General features: G+C 53.3%; 2 protein-coding genes across 4 annotated transcripts in view; both read right to left on the reverse strand.

Moving 5' to 3' along the window:
• The window catches only part of LOC140187827 (phosphatidylinositol transfer protein alpha isoform-like), a 77,424-nt gene extending 76,117 nt beyond the window's left edge, over positions 1-1,307 (reverse strand). The window contains exon 1 of the mRNA XM_072243617.1: positions 1,225-1,307. Coding sequence (XP_072099718.1) covers positions 1,225-1,244 — 20 coding nt within the window. The 5' untranslated portion in view covers positions 1,245-1,307. The remainder of the gene's footprint in view (positions 1-1,224) is intronic.
• Positions 1,308-11,140: 9,833 nt separating this feature from the next.
• Positions 11,141-21,910, reverse strand: part of slc43a2a (solute carrier family 43 member 2a) — a 52,717-nt gene continuing 41,947 nt past the window's right edge. For all 3 annotated transcript variants that reach the window (XM_072243800.1, XM_072243799.1, XM_072243801.1), the window contains 5 exons: positions 20,120-20,261; positions 18,750-18,876; positions 17,481-17,554; positions 14,352-14,475; positions 11,141-13,047 (listed from right to left, as the gene is read on the reverse strand). In XM_072243800.1, the coding sequence (XP_072099901.1) occupies positions 12,886-13,047; positions 14,352-14,475; positions 17,481-17,554; positions 18,750-18,876; positions 20,120-20,261 (629 nt within the window). In that variant the 3' untranslated portion in view covers positions 11,141-12,885. The remainder of the gene's footprint in view (positions 13,048-14,351; positions 14,476-17,480; positions 17,555-18,749; positions 18,877-20,119; positions 20,262-21,910) is intronic.

A 21,910-nucleotide genomic window follows, 5' to 3' on the forward strand; every position in this document is an offset into this window, starting at 1 on the left:
TCCGTCCCCCGGGGGCCGGCCGGCCGGCCGTCCCTCTCCCTCCGTCCCCCAGGGGCCTGGCCACCCCTTTCCCTCTCCTTCCGTCCCCCAGGGGCCCGGCCACCCCTTTCCCTCTCCTTCCGTCCCCCAGGGGCCCGGCCACCCCTTTCCCTCTCCTTCCGTCCCCCAGGGGCCCGGCCACCCCTTTCCCTCTCCTTCCGTCCCCCAGGGGCCCAGCCACCCCTTTCCCTCTCCCTCCGTCCCCCAGGGGCCCGGCCACCCCTTTCTCTCTCCTTCCGTCCCCCAGGGGCCCGGCCACCCCTTTCCCTCTCCCTCCGTCCCCCAGGGGCCCGGCCACCCCTTTCTCTCTCCTTCCGTCCCCCAGGGGCCCGGCCACCCCTTTCCCTCTCCCTCCGTCCCCCAGGGGCCCGGCCGCCCCTCTCCCTCTCCGTCCCCCGGGGCGCAGCCGCCCCTCTCCCTCTCCGTCCCCCGGGGCGCAGCCGCCCCTCTCCCACTCTATCCCCCCGGCTCCGGCCGCCCCTCTCCCACTCCGGCCCCCGGCTCCGGCCGCCCCTCTCCCACTCTATCCCCCGGCTCCGGCCGCCCCTCTCCCACTCCGGCCCCCGGCTCCGGCCGCCCCTCTCCCACTCTATCCCCCGGCTCCGGCCGCCCCTCTCCCTCTCCGTCCCCCGGGGCGCAGCCGCCCCTCTCCCACTCTATCCCCCGGCTCCGGCCGCCCCTCTCCCACTCCGGCCCCCGGCTCCGGCCGCCCCTCTCCCACTCTATCCCCCGGCTCCGGCCGCCCCTCTCCCACTCCGTCCCCCCGGCTCCGGCCGCCCCTCTCCCACTCTATCCCCCGGCTCCGGCCGCCCCTCTCCCTCTCCGTCCCCCGGGGGGCAGCCGCCTCTCTCCCACTCTATCCCCCCGGCTCCGGCCGCCCCTCTCCCTCTCCGTCCCCCGGGGGGCAGCCGCCTCTCTCCCACTCTATCCCCCCGGCTCCGGCCGCCCCTCTCCCTCTCCGTCCCCCGGGGCGCAGCCGCCCCTCTCCCACTCTATCCCCCGGGGCGCAGCCGCCCCTCTCCCACTCTATCCCCCGGCTCCGGCCGCCCCTCTCCCACTCCGGCCCCCGGCTCCGGCCGCCCCTCTCCCACTCTATCCCCCGGCTCCGGCCGCCCCTCTCCCACTCCGGCCCCCGGCTCCGGCCGCCCCTCTCCCACTCTATCCCCCGGCTCCGGCCCCACTCACAATTCCTTGATGAGAACCATCCCGCCGAACGCCCGCTCTGGCCGCCGCTACTATGGGAAAGGGGAGGGTGGGCCATTCGTCATCACCTGGCCAACCTGCGTCGTGACGCCGACGCCTCGCCACATCGCGTCGACCACGCCTGATTGATTATTAATGACCGCTTGACGTCATGCGGTTCGACCTTAAAGCGGGCCCACCAGCGACTGTCCTGGGTCCGCAGCGCCTAATGTAGCAGAGTAGTGCCTCCGGGTCCGGGTCATCCAGGGCAATTGGGGGTGTAAGCATCCAGTGTAGCAGGGCATCCTCGACGGTCCGAGCTTCCAGTGTGACATGGTGGTCCCAGGGGTCTGGATACCCAGTGTAACAGGGTGGCCCCGGGGGTCTGTGTATCCAGTGCAGCAGAGTGGTCCCAGGGCTCTGTGTATCCAGTGTAGCAGGGTGGCCCCGGGGGTCTGTGTATCCAGTGCAGCAGAGTGGTCCCAGGGCTCTGTGTATCCAGTGTAGCAGGGTGGCCCCGGGGGTCTGTGTATCCAGTGTAGCAGGGCGGCCCCAGGGGTCTGTGTATCCAGTGTAGCAGGGTGGTCCCGGGGGTCTGTGTATCCAGTGTAGCAGGGCGGCCCCAGGGGTCTGTGTATCCAGTGTAGCAGGGCGGCCCCAGGGGTCTGTGTATCCAGTGTAGCAGGGCGGCGCCAGGGGTCTGTGTATCCAGTGCAGCAGGGTGGTCCTGGGGATCTGTGTATCCAGTGTAGCAGGGTGGTCCCGGGGGTCTGTGTATCCAGTGCAGCAGGGTGGTCCTGGGGATCTGTGTATCCAGTGTAACAGGGTGGTCCCAGGGGTCTGGCTATCCAGTGTAGCAGGGTAGTCACAGGGTCCCCAGTTCCTGTTGGAGACCTGCCTCAGGTCCCATCACCAGGGTATTGACCTCAAAGGTTATCATTACCATTCCCTCCACAGATGCTGTTCGAAGCAGTGAGTTCCTCCAGCAGTTTGTTTCCTGGCATTCCCTATCTCACAGCCTTGATGGAGTTTGTTGAGGAAGTGACGAGGGTGATTGATAAGGTTGCGGCAATGGAAATTGCCTACAGGGACCAGTGAAACATCTGACAAGATCTTCAAGGTAGGCTAGTTCAGAGATGGGGGCACATAGATAGATAGATAGACATACTTTATTGATCCCGAGGGAAATTGTGTACATGATATCCACAATGAGGTAGAATATTGGCAGCAAGGAGGTGTACAGGAGTAAAGTAGATCACCTTGACCTACCGTCAAATTTCTGTCATTTTTGATCCCTGGGTTCTTTAAGGAGTTCAGGAATGAGCGAGGATCTTTGATTCTTCATGATTGTTTATTTTAAAGTTAAACAAAGATACAGAGCATTTGAAACTAACCGAGGAGCTGAGAAGCAAAGCAGAGGTTCAACAGATTCAATAACAAAAAGAAGATGGCGTCTTTGAAAAATCTATCACCTTCATCCTTGAGATAACAGAAATTCCTTTGATAACCGAATACAATCAAAAAATTATATAATTAAAACAAATATAACACGTGTATAATGTGCTAATACTTAGCCAATTAAAAATGAAAAGATATATCACCTTCTGCTAGTAAGGTGGGGATAAACCACCATACTGTGAAAAATAGATGAGTTTGTTAAAAATACAAATTATGTCAATTAAAACTATGATTTGAGTCATACTTTAATTTAACTAATATGTTATATACAGTATAAAAGCGTATAAAAACGGGGTCAGCGGTGGAAGGAGTAAGCACCCAGTCCCTGGGTGTCAATGTCTCTGAAGATCTATCCTGAGCCCAACACATTGATGAATTGCAGAGAAGGCACATTGGTGACTATGCTTCATTAGGAGTCTGAGGAGATTTGGCATGTCACCAAAGATTCTAGCAAGTTTCTACAGATTTGCCACGGGGACCGTTCTGACGGCTGTCTCACTGCCTGGTACAGAGGGGCCAGTGCACAGGACCAGAGAAAGCTGCAGAGGGTTGTAAACTCAGCCAGTCCCAACATCGGCTCTATTCCTCACTCCATCTAGGACATCTTCAAGTGGTGGTTTGATCACTCAGGACTCTCACTATCTGGGAAGTGCCCCCTTGTGGCCATCGAACTTTGCAGCTCCTCCCGTGGAGGGTCACACACCCTGAGCCAATAGGCTGATCCTGGACTTATTTCCATCTGGCATAGTTTGCATTTTGTTGTTTGATTGTTTGTGGTTTTTGTATTGCTATATTTATGCTCTATTCTTGGTTGGTGCGGCTGTAATGAAACCCAATTTCCCTCGGGATCAATAAAGTATATCTATCTATCTATTCTCATTACTACCATCAGGGAGGAGGTACAGTAGCCTGAAAGCACACTCACTAAAAGCACATGAAAATTTCTACAGATGTAACTTGGCGAGCATTCTACTGGCCGCGTCACCGTCTGGTATGGGAGGTGGGGGCTACTGTACAGGATCGAAGTAAGCAGTAGAGAATTGTAAACTTAGCCCCATCATGGGCACCAGCCTCTGTAGTATCCAGGACAACTTCAAGGAGCGATGCCTCAAAAAGATGGCGTCCATCATTAAGGACCCCCACCACCCTGGTCATGTCTCGTTCTCACTGTTACCATCAGGTAGGAGGTACAGAAGCCTGAAGGCACACACTCAGTGATTCAGGAACAGCTTCTTCCCCTCTGCCATCAGATTCCTAAATGGACATTGAACCCTTGGACACTACCTCACTACTTCCTAATTTCTATTTTTGCACTATTTAATGTATATACTTACTGTACCTCACTGATTTTTCTCTATTATTATGTATCGCATTGTACTGCTGCCGCAAAGACAGCAAATTTCACGACATACGCCGGTGTTATTTAACCCGATTCTGATTCAGCGAGTTTCTTCCCCTCGGCCATCAGATTGCCGTCTGGGCAATGAAGCCACGCACACCATCGTGAATGTGGAGGGTGAACACCAGCTGCCTGCCTTCTGATCGCTGGTGGGATCGCTTCACTGCCAAAGAGAGGAGCGCGTGTGGCCTGTTGCTGTGCCCGCAGGATGTTATCGAGGTTTCCTGTGTTTATGGATTTGGACAATGGGCTATGCACTTTTTTTTAGTCACAGTTTTTTTTGTAGTCTGTGTTTTCGCATGTTCTTTCTCATTTTTTTTGTGCAGGAGAGGAGGATTTGGGGGCTGATGTTCTTGTTGTGTTTCAAGCGGGGTGGTGGGGGGTTTTGGAGTTGATGATCGTGCTGATGTTTTTTTTTGTGGGGGGTTTGTTTGCTGTTTCTCTCTGATGGACTTTCATGGTTTTTCTCTGTTTCGTGGCTATCTGGAGAAGTGGAATCTCAGAGTTGTATACTGCATACATACTTTGAACCTTTTTGAACCATCTCATTATCCCTGCTTCTTTGCACAAATTATTTATTTCTGACACTTATGTGTTTCTATGTATTGCACTATACTGCTGCCGCAATACAACAAATTTCATGTCTTACGTCAGTGATAAAAAACCTGATTCTGAATCAATCGAGTACTAAGTTGGCTGAGGGCAGTGGTGGAGGGGCGTTATTCTGACTGGAGGTCCATGACCAGTGGGGTTCCACAGGGATCAGCCGGGGAACCTCTGCTGTTTGTAAGATATGTGAGCCAGATGAAAATGGAGGTTAGTAAGTTTGCAGGCAAGATGAAAATTGACGGAGTTATGGATAATGAGGAAGGTTGTGCCTTGATTCAGTGGGATCCACCGCACAGGGTCGGAAAAAGCTGCAGAAAGTTGTAAACTCAGACAGCGCCAGCCTCCCCAGCATCCAGGACATCTTCAAAAGGCGATGCCACAAGAAGATGGCATCCATTATTGGGAACCCTCACCATCTTCTCATGGCTACCATTGGGGAGAAGGTACAGGAGCCTGAAGACACACACTCAATGTTTTGGGAACAGCTTCTGCCTCACCACCACCAGATTTCTGAACGGTGCATGAACCCATGAACACTACCTCACTGGAAATAATTCAGAAGCTGGGTAGCTCCGGTGGTCCAACCACTGCTTGAGTTTCACGTCTTCGCAATTATTTCCAACACCTTTGGGCATCAAACGCTCAAATGTGCTTGCTGTTGGGAGAACTGCCAGCAGGCAGGCCTCCACATGCGCGTGACTCGTCTTCCCCATCAACACCATTTTAATCTCTTTATGCATTACCTACATTCTCTATTATAACTTATGGTAAATTTTTATATCTTGCAGTGTACTGCTGTCACAAAACAACAAATATCACGATATACAACAGTGATATTAACCCTGATTCTGCGGATGCATTTGGAAATTTGGGCGATGGAATTTAATCGGGACGAGTGTGAGGTGTTGCATTTTGGAACGTCAGAGTTTGGATGTTTGCTCGGCTCTGCGCCGAACTGGGGGTCTTGGACCCTCCCTGTGACCTTCAGTTCAGAATGCTATTTGCTTGCGGTCATTATGTGCATGTTTTGTTTTTTTTTCCTCTGCACATCGGGGTGTTTGGTGGTCGTTTTCTGGAGGGTTCTTTCGTGTTTCTTTGTTTTGTGGCTGCCTGTTAGGAGATGAATCTCCGGGTTGTATAATGCATACAGACTTTGATCTTGATCACGCAGGTAGAAGGGATTAGTTTTGTTAGGTATTTAATTACTAAGCCAATTAGTTTGACGCAGGATGATCCAGAAGGCATTTCCTGCACTGGACGGTCCTGTGTTCCATGTACAGTAAATGACAGAAGCCTTCGGAGCCGTAATGTACAGAGGGATCTTGGGGTGGAGGTTGACATCTTAAGAGTGGCCACAGAGGTGGTGAAGGAGGCAAAACCCACACTAACCTTTACCAGGCAGGACAAAAGGAGTATGATTGTTAGGTAGTCTTGTTGCAGCTCTATAAAACATTTGGAGTTTTGTACACAGTTCTGGTCATGTCATTACAGGGAGAATGCAAGAGTTCAATTCCCAACGCCGTATGTAAGGAGTTTCTACATTCTCCCCCAGACCATGTGGGTTTCCTCCTTCATTTCAAAGACATATAACCATATAACAATTACAGCACGGAAACAGACCATCTTGGCCCTCCTAGTCTGTGCCGAACTCTTACTCTCACCTAGTCCCACCGACCTGCACTCAGCCCATAACCCTCCATTCCTTTCCTGTCCATATAGAGGTCTAATTTAATTTTAAACGACAACATCGAACCTGCCTCAACCACTTCTGCTGGAAGCTCGTTCCACACAGCTACCACTCTCTGAGTAAAGAAGTTCCCCCTCATGTTACCCCTAAACTTTTGCCCTTTAACTCTCAACTCACGTTCTCTTGTTCGAATCTCCCCCAGTCTCAATGGGAAAAGCCTATCCTGGGTTAAAGTTAGTAAGTTGTGGGCATGCCATGTTGGTGTTGGGAGCGTAGTCCCCAGCACATCTCGGACTAAGTAGGTCGCTGACACAAACGACACATTTCCCTGTACGTTTCGATGTTTCAATGCCCACGTGAGAAGTAAAAGTAATCTTTAAGGTTGCTGTTGTAACGCCACTCAACCAGCTAGTCTGTCTCGCTGCTTTACACCTCCTCGTTGCCATCCGAGATCCTGCCAACAGGAGTGTCACTGGTGAATTTATAGATGGCATTTGAGCTGTGCCGAGCCACACAGTGGTGGGTGTAGGGAGAGTAGAGCAGTGTGCCAAGCACACAACCCCGAGGTGTGCCTTCTGCCCCAACTTCCCAAATATTCCTTGTGTTCAGCTACAGTGGGGATGAACCCCCCCCTCCCCCCACAGGTGACTGTTACTGCAGGTGACAGTGGCTGATTATGGCTACAAACCATTGCAGAGTTGTCATTTTAATAGCTTTCATGTTAAAACCGGCTTTAAGGCGCCTTAAAGCCAGCCACTTCGGGCAGATAAGGCTCGTCAGACGTGGTTGGCAGCTTATCTAGGAAAAGGAAAACTCTGATCTGAAACCTCCGCTGCCTTGAGGCTATACCCACTCATGAGGAAGGCTTCGAGAATAAACCCCGACGGAAAAATCCGGAGCTGGAGCCCCTAAGGCAGTCCTACGTTGAGTTCAGTGCTGACTGGCAACTCCTGCGATGCTCTGGTGCCAAACTGTGTTGATCTCTGCCGTTCCTTTGGGTTCATCAGATGCCTGGGGAGGGGGAATTAGCTACATGAGCAACAGTTTGCTCTCCAAATTGTACTGCCCAGGTTTGTGCGTCTTGGAGAGAGCTAGAACACAACATCCCTGGTCAATCCAGACCAACAGAGAGCCTGGGACGTTATTGAAGTGAAGTAAGGAGAGTGGATTGTGTTCATGTGGTTAGAACATCGAGAATCCACAGCACATTACAGGCCCTTCGGCCCACAACGTAACCTGCTCTAGAAGCTGCCTAGGATTACCCTACCGCCTAGTCCTCTATTTTTCCAAGATCCATTAAGAGTCTCTCAAAAGACCCTACTGTATCCAACCCTATGGTTCCTGCTCCGATTACAGGAAAACAGTTCACCAGCGGAAATGGTACCTGCAGGTTCGATTGCAACATTGAAGAGGAGTTTGGATAAGTACATGAATGGAGAGGTATGGAGCGCAATGGTCCTGATGCCTTTCAATGGGACTTAGGCAGACGACCAGGTCGGCATAGACTAGATGGGCCAAAAGGCCTCTTTCTGTGCTATGGTACTCCATGATTATTTTGGTGAGGCCAAATTTGAGTGTTGTGTACGGTTCCTGTCACTTACCGACGGGAAGGATATCAATCAGATTGAAAGAGTACAGAGAAAATTGGCAAGGATGTTACCGGGACTTGAGGACCTGAGTTACAGGGAAAGGCTGAATAGGTACCTGTGTCATTATTCCCTGGAGTATCGGAGAACAAGGGGAGACCTGACAGAGGTATACAAAATCCTGAGGGGTATAGATATGGACAAAGCCTGCTGGCATTTACCCTGAGATTGGGGGAGATTAGGTCATGAGTTAAGGGTGAAAGGTGAAATGCTTAAGGTGAACATGAGGGGAACTTCTTCGCTCAGAGGTTGGTGAGAGGGTGGAACGAGCTGCCAGTGCAGGTGGTGCATGCAGGTTTGATTTCAACATTAAAGAGAAATTTGGACAGGTATACGTGTGTGGGGGGGTGGGGGGGCAATGGTCCAGGTATAGGTCGATGGGAATAGCACCTCGGCATGGACAAGGTGAGTGTTTCTGTGCTTAGTGATCTACGACATTATGTATTCTGGCTGAATTACTTTAAAGAACAATGTGAATAAAGAGCGGTTCAGTATCCCTCAGAACTGCAGCACTTCACAATTCCCAATCCCGACCGCCAGTGCTCTCTGTGTGCAGCTTCCAGGTTTGCCCTGTGACCACCAGGGTTTCCCTTGGGTATCACAGAGTCTTCACAATTCCCAATCCCGACCGCCAGTGCTCTCTGTGTGCAGCTTCCAGGTTTGCCCTGTGACCACCAGGGTTTCCCTTGGGTATCACAGAGTCATCAAACACCACAGCACGCAAGCAGGCCCTTCAGCCCATCTAGTCCATGCTGACCTGTTACTCTACTCAGTCCCATCGACCTGCACCCGGACATTAGCCCAACATACCCCTCCCTTCCATGTACCTATCCAAACATCTCTTAAATATTGCAATCAAACCCACATCCACTGGCAGCTCGTTCCTCACTCCCACCAGCAACTCAGTGAAAACCTTCCCCCTCCCTGGTTCCCCTTTCACTCTTAACCCATGACCTTTAGTTCTAGTCCCACCCAACCTCAGTGGAAAAAGCCTGCTTGCATTTACCCTACCTATACCCCCATAATTTTGGATGAAATCTCCCCTCTTTGATTTTCTATCAAATCTCCCCTCATTCTCCTACACTCCAGGAATAAAACCCTGACCTATCCAACCTTTCCCTATAACTCAGCTCAATTCCCGGCAGCACCCCTGTAACTTTTCTCTGCACTCTTTCAAGCTTATTGATATCTTTCCTATTCAGGTGACAGAACGACACACAATGCTCCAAATTAGGCCTCACCAACACCTTGTACGAGATAGCTGTTAAGCACCAGAGTGCAAGTCCCCAGAATTCTCCTGCGTGTCAGTAGCTCCACAATAGTTGATTACTTGGGGTCAGATGTGGACCAGGTGAGTCAAATGACCAAGTCCCTGAGCTCAGCCCTCGCCAAGCTGCTGGGGAAGGGGCGACCTCTCCCACAATCTTATCAACCTGACACACAGAGGGCTGAGTGGCCTCTCTTTGACTGTAAGACATGGGAGCAGAATTAGAACTCGGGCCATCCCGTCCACTCTACCATTCCATCATGGCTGATTTATTGTCCCTCGCAACCCCATTCCCTAGCCTTCTCCCTGTAACCTTCGATGCCTTGGCTAATCATGAACCTATCAACATCTGCCTTAAATATATACAATGACTTGGCCTCCACAGGTGTCTGTGGCAATGAATTTCACAGATTCACCACCCTTCGGATAAAGACATTCCTCCTCATCTCTGCCCTAAAGGGACATCCTTCTGTCTGAGGCTGTGTCCTCTGGTCCTAGACTCCCCCACTATAGGAAACATCCTCTCCACATCCAGTCTGTGTCCTCTGGCCCTGGACTCTACCACTATAGGAAACATCCTCTCTATCCAGGCCTTTCACCATTCAATGGATCTCAAGGATCCCAATCCTCTAAACTCCAGTGAGTACAGGCCCCAAGCCATTAAATGGTCCTCACACATTAACCCTTTCATTCCTGGGATAATTTATTCCACTGTCATATGCGGTGGGGGTGGTGACAGGGATAACAAGGGAGGGGACAAACGCCAAGTGTAAATCACAATCACTCTGCCTGGAAACAGTCCATTCAGCCGAACTGGTCCACACTGACCAGGATTCCTGTTCAAGCTGGTCCCTTTTGCCTGTGTTTGACCCATATCTCTCATCTGATCTATCCAACTCTCCATCCAAGTGCCTTTTAAATGTCGTAAATGTACCTGTCTCTGGCAGCTCAATCCACCTACAAACCACATTCTAGGTGAAAAAGTTGTTCCTCATATTCTTTCCTCTCTCACTTTTAACCAGTGCCCTCTGGTTCTTGATTAATCAGCCCTGGGGAAAAGACTGAGTGCACTCATCTGATCTGTGCCCCTCATGGTTTTATACGCCTCGTCATTCCAATCAATAAAGTCCCAGGCTGTTCAACCTCTCCCTAACTCAATCCCTCGAATCCTCATAAATCTCCTCTGCACTCTTTCCAGCTTAACGGCATCTTTCCTATAGTGGCAGGATGGCAGGGCTGGAGGTTTGTCTCCACCAAAGGAGGTGTAAGGTGCTCCTTCCCTCCGCTAGCCTGCAGGTCACCCTTGGGCAAGGTGTAGCACCTGCTTAGCCCCCCAATCAGGGTCACGTGGACCCAAGGGAGCAGGTGGTGGATGGTCAGATGAGCAGCTGATGCAGATCACAATTCCTGGTTATGCGACCACTTACGCCAGGCAGACAATCTCTGAAGAGTATTGATAATGGCTGGGGTCACCCGTCTTGTAAAGACACTGCCCAGAAGAAGGCAATGGCAAACCACTTCTGTAGAAAAATTTGCCGAGAACAATCATGGTCATTGAAAGACTGTGATCACCCACGTCATATAACACAGTGCATCAGGAACAAATCCATGGGGGGGGGGGTGCGGTTGGCCAAAAATGAACACCAGATTCCAAAAGTGGTCTCACCAACATCCTAAACAGCTGAAAAGAAAGGTCCTCCATCAGCTTTCGAGCCGGGCTGTCCCTCGTGTCCCCAGAGCCTGCGTCCACTCCCGCTGCAAAGTCACAGGGAGGGTGTGGGCTGAGACTGGGTGCTGTGTGAATGCAGAGTTGTTGTTGGTCAGCCACAGTGAGGGTCAGGTCCCAGCTCAGCTTGTGTGTGTTTTAAATTTATTAATACATATGTATATCCTGATAAAAGCTAACTGTGAAATATAGAGTTCATAGGGTAATCCATACATACACATTTATAGAACAGGCAAATGACCGAGATCAGGAGAAATCAATCTCCTGTGAGTGAGATATTGATGTCATTCACAGCATCCCTGGATAAAGTGACATCAGTTACAAAAAAAACTGAATGTTTTGCAATACTGGGCTATTTGGCCCCTCGACCTCCCTGCTGTCCAATGAGATCATGGGGGAGCCTTGCCCCCAAAGGCAGGTGGTTGAAGTGGCCATTTCCCTTTGGGCAGTGGGGTTGCATGTAGAGTGGGCAGGAACGGGGGCTCACCCTACCCACTGCTGTCTGTAAGGTCGAGGGGTAAACGGCTCTCTGTGGAGGCTTTTATTGCTAACAGTCCCATGCAGTGGGTGGAGGCCTGGGGAGTTCGTGCTCTCTGCTTTTCGTGGTCCCATCATCCAGCCCCTCGAGGTCACGCTGAATCCCGAGACAGCCACACAGCAAGGAATATATCTGTTCTCCTTGGCAATGTGGAACTTCCCCTTTAACATAGCATACTGTGGGTGGGGGAGGTACACCAATTACCATTTAACACAGAACACTGCCCCTTTAATGAAGAACCTCCCCTTTAAAGCAGAGTGCTGCACCTTTAAGAGGGGAACCTTCTCCTCGAGAGAGGAAACTCCCCTTTAATACGGAATACTGTCTCTTTAATGATGGACAACTTCCCCTTTTACACGGAACCCTTCAACTGAAGACTTACCTCCTTGAACACAGAACACTGCCCCTTTAAGAGGGGAACCTCCCCTTTAACTCAGTACACTGCACCTTCTCTGGCTCTCATTGCAAGGGTTAAAGGGAAGGTTGCCCCTCGTTAAAGGGCAGATCTTTGTGTTAGAGGGGAGGCTACGCCCATGCTCCAGCTGTGTGTCACCAGAGGGGTCAGTGTGTCCTCCCTGCCCAACCCCACCACTGGGACAATTGACTCCAGGGAGGGGTCATCAGGGTTCCTGGGTGAGAGGGGTGTGAGGCAGGAGGCAAGTTTGGGGTTTCAGTGCTCAAGAGAGAGGGTGAAAGGGAGGACATCCTCCCTGGAGTCAGGGGGTGCTTTCTACCCTACTCTCCCCATGTTCCTGAGGAAGGGAGGGGGCACTGGTTTACCCCGGGGTAGAAACTTTAACCTTTTGGGGGAAGGTACTGTCCAATCTGTTCCTGCCACCACCCTGGGGGTACGAGTGATCGCCCGGTGGCTGGAGCCTGTGGGACAGCCAGGAGGGCTGGTCTCACCCCAGACACTGATTCCGGGCTCAGCTGTCATCTCACAGGGGACATCTGGGGGGGGGGGGTGACCCTCACAGACCACAGCCATCTCGTGCTCAGCTCCACCCCACCTCCTCCCCTGACTACAGACTTGGAGGTAGGGAGGCAGGAGAAATTCCCAGAAAGGCCAGAGGGGATGAACTTTCTCGCACCAGGTTGCAAGTTCTGGACGGATGATCCAACAGAATTGGGGTCTCTCCCTGGGGTCAGAGAGACCACAAACACTGCGACTTTGGCCCATAAATGAGAGGGAGGAACCCGGGGAGGGGCATTCCCCCCCCCTCCATAAATAAGGTGATTAACAAGTGATATTGAGATATACGTTCCAGCACCATCCAGAATGGAGTGAGAGGGATCCAGTGCCGACAGTCCTGTCCCAGGTGGGGGCTGGCCGCCTACACAAAGGCCTCATGTTTAGAGCTGCCGTTGATCTTCATGAAGAGCTGGGCGTCCTCGGCTTGCCGTGCCTTCTGCTTGAGTAGCTGGTGCCGGTAGAAGAGGAGGTAACCGGGCAGGCAAAAACCCAACATGCTGACACCCAGCAGGCCGATGTTCACCTGCACACAGAGAAGGGGTACACCAGTTACACACGGAGTCTGCAGGCACTGCAGATCCAGAGCCACATACACAAACTGCTGGAGGAACCCAGCAGGCCAGGCAGCATCTATGGAGAGGAATAAACAGTCGACGTTTTGGGCCGAGACTGGAAAGGAAGGGGGAAGATGGTGGGAGGAGGAAGGGAAGGAGTACAAGCTGGCAGGTGATAGGAGAGAGCGGGAAAGGGAGAAGGGGAGAGGAAAGAATGAAGTAAGAAGCTGGGAGGTGATAGGTGGTCAAGGTAAAGAAGGAGGAATCTGATAGGAGAGGAGAGTGGACCATGGGAGATAGGGAGGGAGGATGGCGCCAAGGGAGGTGATGGGCAGGCAAGGAGAAGAGAGGGGAACCGGGATGGGGAATGGAAAAAGAAGGAAAGGGGAGGAGGAGAGAGAGATTACCAGAAGCTAGAAAAATCTATGTTTATGAAATCAGGTTGGAGGCTACCCAGGTGGATAGGAGATGTCACTCCTCCAACAGCAGAGTGGCCTCAAGGTGGCAGTAGAGGAGGCCGCCACGAGAGCCCAGACGCAACACAGCCCATGGAGTTCAGCTCCCTGGGGCAGGCACCAGCAGCATTTCACACTAAGGACCTCCGACCCGTGGGTCAGGGAGACAAAGCAGTTGGACAGACATGAGGCCAGGACTGGGGCATGCTGTGCTCTCCAAGGGATGGAGGAAGGGGCAGGGTGAGAGAGAGAAGGGATGGGCCTGAACAGAAGGATGGAAGACATTAGTGGGTCAGAAGGTAATGCAGATCAGTAGAGGGAGCTTCATTCTGTGTCTGACCCCGGGAGTGTGTGATGGGACGGTGTGGAGGGAGGTTCACTCTGTGTCTTACCCCGGGAGTGTGTGATGGGACGGTGAAGGAGGGAGTTTCACTCTGTGTCTGACCCCAGGAGTGTGTGATGGGACAGTGTGGAGGGAGTTTCACTCTGTGTCTGACCCCGGGAGTGTGTGATGGGACGGTGTGGAGGGAGCTTCACTCTGTATCTGACCCCGGGAGTGTGTGATGGGACACGAGAGAGAGTTTCACTCTGTGTCTGACCCCGGGAGTGTGTGACGGGACGGTGGGGAGGGAGTTTCACCCTGTGTCAGACCCTGGGAGTGTGTGATGGGACAGTGTGGAGGAGATTCACTCTGTGTCTGACCCCGGGAGTGTGTGATGGGACAGTGTGGAGGGAGTTTCACTCTGTGTCTGACCCCGGGAGTGTGTGATGGGACGGTGAGGAGGGATGGTGTCGGAGAGGACCACTCTGTTGCTCACCCAGAGGGGATCTCCCTGCAGAGGGCCCATCATTGCCAGGAAGAGTGGCTGCTGCAGCAGAGCGAAGAGAGCGCTGATGAGCGACTGCATTCCCGTCAGGCTACCAAACTGCGTTGAGGGGTATCTGTGGTGGGGAGAAAAGATCGGCCACACATCACAATCGGCTGTCACCGGAACGACAGGCCATTCAGCCCCCCTAGATCATTCTGCCATTCAATAGAACTTTGTCTGAACCAACTTTGTTGGGGTCCTTTACCTGCATCCCTCTATATCCCTTTGCCCTCCAATCTATTAACTTCGGCCTTTAATATACATCAGCTGCTCTACTTCGTTAGGAGTTTGAGGAGATTTGGTTTGTCACCAGAGACTCACAAATTTCTGCAGATGTACATGGAGAGTGTGGAGGGAAAAAGCTGCAGGAAGTTGTAACCTTGGCCAGATCCATCATGGGCACTAGCCTCCCCAGCATCGAGGACATCTTCAAAAGGCGATGCCTCAAGAAGGTGGCGTGCACCATGGAGCACCCTCGTCTTTCGGGATTTACTCTCTTCTCATTTTACCATGAGGGAGGGGGTACAGGAGCCTGAAGACACACACTCAATGATTCAGGAACAGCTTCTTCCCCTCTGCCACCAGATTTCTGAACAGACATTGTACCTGTGAACACTACTGCACTATATAGCTCTCTCTTTATTTAATACACCGTATATTCTCATTATAATATAGAGTATAGTTTATGAATTGCAATGTACTGCTGCTGCAAAAGAACAGATTTCAGCACATAGGTCAGTGATAATGAACCTGACCCTGACCTTGATCCTGACGCAGACCCAATCCCTGACCCTGACCCTGGCCCTGGCCCTGGCCCTGACCCTGGCTCACAGCACTCTCTGGAAGGAGTTTCAGACATGCATCCTCAGAGGAGAAATTTCTCACACCAGGATTCTGAAGCTAAGTTGTTTCTTCTGGGTTCTGCCATCTCAGTGTTTACCCTGGAAAGCCCCTGGAAGATCATGCATGTTTGAAGCTGAAAGTTTTAAGGAGGCGCAGTAGCGTAGTGGTCAGCTTAACACTTTACAGCACTGGCAATCAGTGTTCGATTCCCAGCACGGCTTACTAACCCTCACCTATACGTCTTTGAACTGTGCGAGGAAACCAGAGCCTCAGGAGGGCACCTTACAGTCACATGGAGAATGTACAAACTCCTTACGGACAACGGTGGGAATTAAAACCCGATCGCTGGCGCTGTAAAGCTAAAGAGCTATATATATATTAACCCTTTCAGTCCCGGGGTCATTCTCGTGAATGTGCTCTGGACCCAGGCAGATTGATTTCTTTGGCATGCTGAGCTGTGTCCACAACTTCTGGCAGTTTCTTATGGCCGCGTGCAGAGCCGTTGCTGTGCCAAGCTGTGATCCACCCAGAAAAGATGCTTTGTGAAGGGCATCGAATGAGTCAATAGGGGCATGCTGACTCTCCTCAGGCTCCTGCTGAACAAATTTGATACGTTCCCATCGCTGGCGTGCTTCCTCAGACACAGCATCTACGTAGCTGGACGAGGAATTTGAAGTTCTCAACCATCTCCACCGTTGATACATACGGGGGCACATGGTCCATCTCGCTTCCAAAGTCAATGACACGCTGTTTGGTTTTACTGACCTTTAGGGAGGGGTTTCTGGTCTCACTAGTGTCCACATAGTTACACCAAGACTTCATAACTTTTAAACCGTAGAACCATTGAAGTAAGGCCCAACCTTCTGGACATCGTTACCACTCAAAGTACCAATGTGCTAGCTGGTTGTCTTGGGCACAAATCTCCAAATCTCTGTGTCACACAGCATGCTGGAGGAACTCAGCAAGTTGGGCAATATCTGTGGAGGGTTATTTTATAGGCACCATCTGGCCTGCTGAGTTCCTCCAGTATTAAGTGTGTGTTGCTCAAGATCTCCAGCTTCTGCAGAATGTTTAGTTTAAAACCTCTTTTGCATTGCAGCTTTCTGGAGTTTTTCATTAAAATTTGTTCTTCCAATATGAACAGTTTCACATGTTCCCACCTTTCTCAAACTTTCTGTTGTTCCTGTTGTTCTGCTGAGCGGTGTGGACTAGTTATTTTGGTGCCAGAGGGTGTGGTGACACCTGTGGGCTGCCCCCAGCACATCCTCCGGTGTGTTGGTTGTTGACGTTAACATTTCTCTATATTTTAAGTACTTGTGATAAATATTGCACCTATTGAAATGAAAGAATCTGAATTGTTTGCTGCTAATTTGAGCAATCACTATTTCTCTGCAAGTTACTTATATTCTAGAACATAGCGCAGTACAATAGAGAGGACAGTGGAGGCCCCTCTTGTGCCAACCTTCTAACCTACTCTAAGATCTATCTAACCTTTCCCTCCACACAGCCCTCCATTTCTCTATCATCCATGTGCCTAAGAGTCTTTTAAAGGCCCCTAACGTATCTGCCTCTCCCACCACTCCTGGCAGAGCATTCCACGCATCCCAACTCACTGTGTACCAAACTTACCTCTGACATGCCCCTGAGACGTTCCCCTGGTAGCAGCCATTTCCACCCTGGGGTAAAGCCTCAGGCTTTCCACTCGATCTATGCCTTTTATCATCTCCATCAAGTCACCTCTCATCCTCCTTTGCTCCAAAGAGAAAAGCCCGAGCTCACTCAACCTTTCTTTGTAAGACACACTCTCTAATCCAGGCAGCATCCTGGTTACTCTCCTCTGCATCCTCTCTAAAGCTTCCACATCCTTCCTGTAATGAGGCGACCACAACTGAGTACAATATTCCCAGTGTGATCTAACCAGGGTTTTATACAGCTGTTAACCAATTTTAATGATTGACCAGCTTACCTTCATATTTCATCTCTTCTCCCCAATTGTTTTTTATTTGCTTTCGGTTGGTTCTTAGAAGCTTCCCTATGCAATGTCGTACATCTCACCACAACACCACGCCTGCCAGCAACACCCTGCCCGTGCCCCGGCCCACTGGCAACATCCCATAAGCACAAGGAACACATTCACCTTGCCAAAAGGCAGAGGCATTCACTGCGTGCACAGCAACCCAGCCTCCAGCTTCGTGCCCTACCCAGCGCCGCCTGAACCCTTTCCACACCACTTACACTGCAGCGTAGAGTCCACCCACTGCCGAGTGTATGAAGCCTCGAACGACCGTGTGCAGGATGAAGGAGAAAATCTGTGAGATGGAGAGAGAACTCAGCGAGGAGTTAATGGGCAATACCCATTCCTACAGAGATCACAGCACAGCGACCAGGCTCTCCCCATCCTTCCCCACTCCCAGCCTCTACCGTGGGAGCTGGGAGCAACACACCAACCAGGTTCCCTCCACAACTGCCACAGCGACAGGGAGGGGAGGGGAGGGGAGGGCAACTCAGTACACAATGCAAAAATACAGGCCTCCCTGAGCACTGGAGTGTGACCCTCCCTCAGTACTACCCCTCCCACAGAGTGACCCTCCCTCGGTACCACCCCTCCCACAGTGCGATGCTCCCTCAGTACCACCCCCCCCACAGTGTGACCCTCCCTTGGTACCACCTCTCCCACAGTGTGACCCTCCCCCGGTACCACCCCTCCCACAGTGTGACGCTCCCTCGGTGCTACCCCTCCCACAGTGTGACCCTCCCTCAGTACCACCCCTCACAGTGTGACCCTCCCTCGGTACCACCCCTCCCCACAGTGTGACACTCCCTCGGTACCACCCCTCCCACAGTGTGACCCTCCCTCAGCACTACCCCTCCCACAGTGTGACCCTCCCTCAGTATCACCCCTCCCACAGTGTGACCCTCCCTCGGTACCACCCTTCCCACAGTGTGACCCTCCATTGGTACCACCCCTCCCAGTGTGACCCTCCCTCGGTACCACCCCTCATAGTGTGACCCTCCCCTGGTACCACCCCTTCCATGGTATGACCCTCCCTCGGTACCACCCCCCCACAGTGTGACACTCCCTCAGTACCACCCCCCCACAGTGTGACCCTCCCTCAGTACCACCCCTCCCACAGTGTGACCCTCCCTCGTCACCACCCCTCCCACAGTGTGACCCTCCCTCAGTATCACCCCTCCCACAGTGACCCTCCCTCAGTACCACCCCTCCCACAGTGTGACCCACCCTCAGTACGCCCCCCTCCCACAGTGTGATCCTCCCTCAGAACCACCCCTCCCACAGTGTGACCCTCTCTCAGTACCACCCCTCCCCACAGTGTGACCCACCCTCAGTACGCCCCCCTCCCACAGTGTGATCCTCCCTCAGAACCACCCCTCCCACAGTGTGACCCTCCCTCAGTATCACCCCTCCCCACAGTGTGATACTCCCTCAGTACCACTCCCCACAATGTGACCCTCCCTCAGTACCACCCCCCACGTGCTGGTTACCTGCAGAGGGAGGTTGGGGATGAGGCAGGTGACTCCGAAGCCCACCAGCAGGATGTTGGTGAAGACGAAGGCCCGAGTGGCGTTGGTGATCTTCTGAATCTTTCGGTCCCGTTTCTTCCCGGCCGGCCTGGCGGAGGGGAGGGGTGCAGGGGTCAGAAGGATTGTCCTGAGGGATCCTGTGGACATTCCCAGATTACTGCACCACCCGCCCCTCCACTCTCCCCATGCCAGCTGCACTGCCTCATCCCTCCCTCTCCGTCCGCTCCACGTCCCTCACCCTCTGCCCACCTCACATCCCTCACCCTCCGCCCACCTCACATCCCTCACCATCCGTCTGCTCCACTTCCCTCACCCTCCGTCCACACCACATCCCTCACCCTCCGTCCGCCCCACATCCCTCACCTTCCGTCCGCCCCACATCCCTCATCCTCCGTCCACACCACATCCCTCACCCTCCGTCCGCCTCACATCCTTCACCCTCCATCCACCTGACTTCCCTCACCCTCCGTCCACACCTCATCCCTCACATCCCTCACCCTCCGTCCACACCACATCCCTCACCCTCCGCCCACCTCACATCCCTCACCCTCCGTCCACTTCACATCCCTCACCCTCCGTCTGCTCCACTTCCCTCACCCTCCGTCCACACCACATCCCTCACCCTCTGCCCGCCCCAGACCCCTCACCCTCCGTCCGCCCCACATCCCTCACCTTCTGTCCGCCCCACATACCTCACCTTCCGTCCGCTCCACATCTCTCACCCTCCATCCACACCACATCCCTCACCCTCCGTCCGCCTCACTTCCCTCACCCTCCGTCCACCTGACTTCCCTCACCCTCCGTCCACACATCCCTCACCCTCCGTCCACCTCACATCCCTCACCCTCCATCTGCTCCACTTCTCTCACCCTCCGTCCACCTGACTTCCCTCACCCTCCATCCACACCACATCCCTCACCCTCCGTCCACACCACATCCCTCACCCTCCATCCACACCACATCCCTCACCCTCCGCCCGCCCCAGATCCCTCACCCTCCGTCCGCCCCACATCCCTCCCCCTCTGTCCGCCTCTCTTTCCTCACCCTCCGTCTGCCTCACTTCCCTCACCCTCCATCTGCCTCACATCCCTCACCCTCCACCCAGTCGCCTTACACTCCCCTTCCCTTGTCTAACCCTCCCCTCCCTCTTACGCTCCCTACAACCAGCCTCTCCTTGCCCTCACCAGCCCCTCGCTGACGGGTTGTGGTTGTGGCGGGTTGGCACTGTACCCGGGTGGGGGAAGTGCCCAAAGGGTGCGGATGGGGTTGTGCCCAGCCTGACTTGCTACGGAGGATCTCTTGCTGCCACCTCGCCCCACCCAACCACCTACTTGGCGCCAGCCGACGGCTCCTTCTCGGCGGAGTCAGTGTCCTCGCAGTCCTTTAGCCGCCAGTCCATGATGTAGCCGATCACCGGCGCCGTCATCAGGCACAGGAGCTGCAGCACGCCGAAAATGGACGAGTACAGGCTGACTGTGGGGGAGCACGAACCCAGTTAGTCACCGACACCAACCCCACTCACAGGCATGCACCCTCACCCTGAGCAAACACACGATTCCAGCCAGCCCCGGAACAGCAGTGATCCTCCCTCAGTACCACCCCCACCCCCACAGTGTGACCCTCCCTCAGTACCACCCCTCCCACAGTGTGACCCTCTCTCAGTACCACCCCCACCCTCACAGTGTGACCCTCCCTCAGTAGCACTCCTCCCACAGTCTGACCCTCCCTCAGTACCACCCCTCCCACAGTGTGACCCTCCCTCTGTACCACCCCCACCCACAGTGTGACCCTCCCTCGGTACCCCCCCCCAAACAGTGTGACCTTCCCTCGGTACCACCCCTCCCTCAGTGTGACCCTCCCTCGGGGTAGGGTACCTTTGCCCTGGCCCATTTCCATCAGGAAGGTGTGCAGGGACACAGTCTCTGGGAACAAGCAGCACTCCACCCCTCCGTCAATGGGGTACATACCCCACCCCTCCCATCCAACAGCTGACCCCAGATCAGAGCGTGGCAAATCCCACCAACCCAACCCACTCCACCCCACCCCATCCTGGTCCCTTACCCGTCTCCATCACTGCCACCGCCAGTCAGAGAGCAGCAGATCATGGGTGGGGGGGGGAGGAGGGAGGGGACAAGGAGGGGAAGGGATGCAGAAAGAGGCAGGGTGAGCAGCCGACAGGGAAGTTGGGGACAGAGCAGGAGAGAGAGAGAGAGAGAGAGAGAGAAGATGCATTAACAGAGCAGCGAGCAGAGACATTCCTCCACCGATGCAGGGAAAAGCCCGAAGAGAACACCGCACAAATGGAGATCCGCAGGAATACCAGCAAACAAGAGTTATCAGCAGCCAAGGAGGAGGTGGATGATGCAGTGAAGACCCAGCAGGCTTCCCCCTCCTGGCCGTGTCTGAACACTCGACTGGGCTGTGTCCCCTCTGAGAACAGTGTCCGGTGTCACAGAACACAGATCCACCTGCTCACCCCCTCCCGAGAGGCTGTCTCTGACCCCAGGGCGAGGGGGTGTAGATGATGCTCTGTCTCCATATACAGGGTGTTTGATCTCCCTTTCCCAGCCCCTGCACTGTAACAGGCCCTACGGTTGAACTCGTCCATGCTAGACAAGCTGCCGACCTGGCCTTCTCCCATTTCCCTCTAAACCGTTCCTATCTGATCAAAAGCATTGTGATTGTGCCTGCCTCTACCACTTCCTCTGACAGCTTGTCCCACACACCCACCACCACCTGTGAAACGTTGCTCTGAAGGTCCCCTCTAAAACCAGAGGCTTAAGTTGAGACAGGAAAGATTTAAACTCCCTGGGGGATGAAAAAAAACAGCACTCATGATTTTATAAACCTCCGGCGCATTACCCTGAGCCTCATTCACCTCAGGGATACAAACCCCAGCCTGCCTAGACTCTCCTTGTAACTCACACCCTCTGTCTCAGTAACCCTCTCGTCTGCTCCGTTTCCAGTTTAATTACACTGTTCCTTTAGCCAGCGGACCAGAACTGAGCACGAGAGTTTAATTATTCTAGTAAGGAATGGGACGTGGTCCCTCACGGTAGCTTCATAAAGAAGATTAAAGATTAGCTGTATTTGTCACGTGCATGTGGAAATGCAGAGGCAAA

The sequence above is a fragment of the Mobula birostris genome, chromosome 25 (assembly GCF_030028105.1).
Source record: "Mobula birostris isolate sMobBir1 chromosome 25, sMobBir1.hap1, whole genome shotgun sequence".
Taxonomy (NCBI): Eukaryota; Metazoa; Chordata; class Chondrichthyes; order Myliobatiformes; family Myliobatidae; genus Mobula; species Mobula birostris.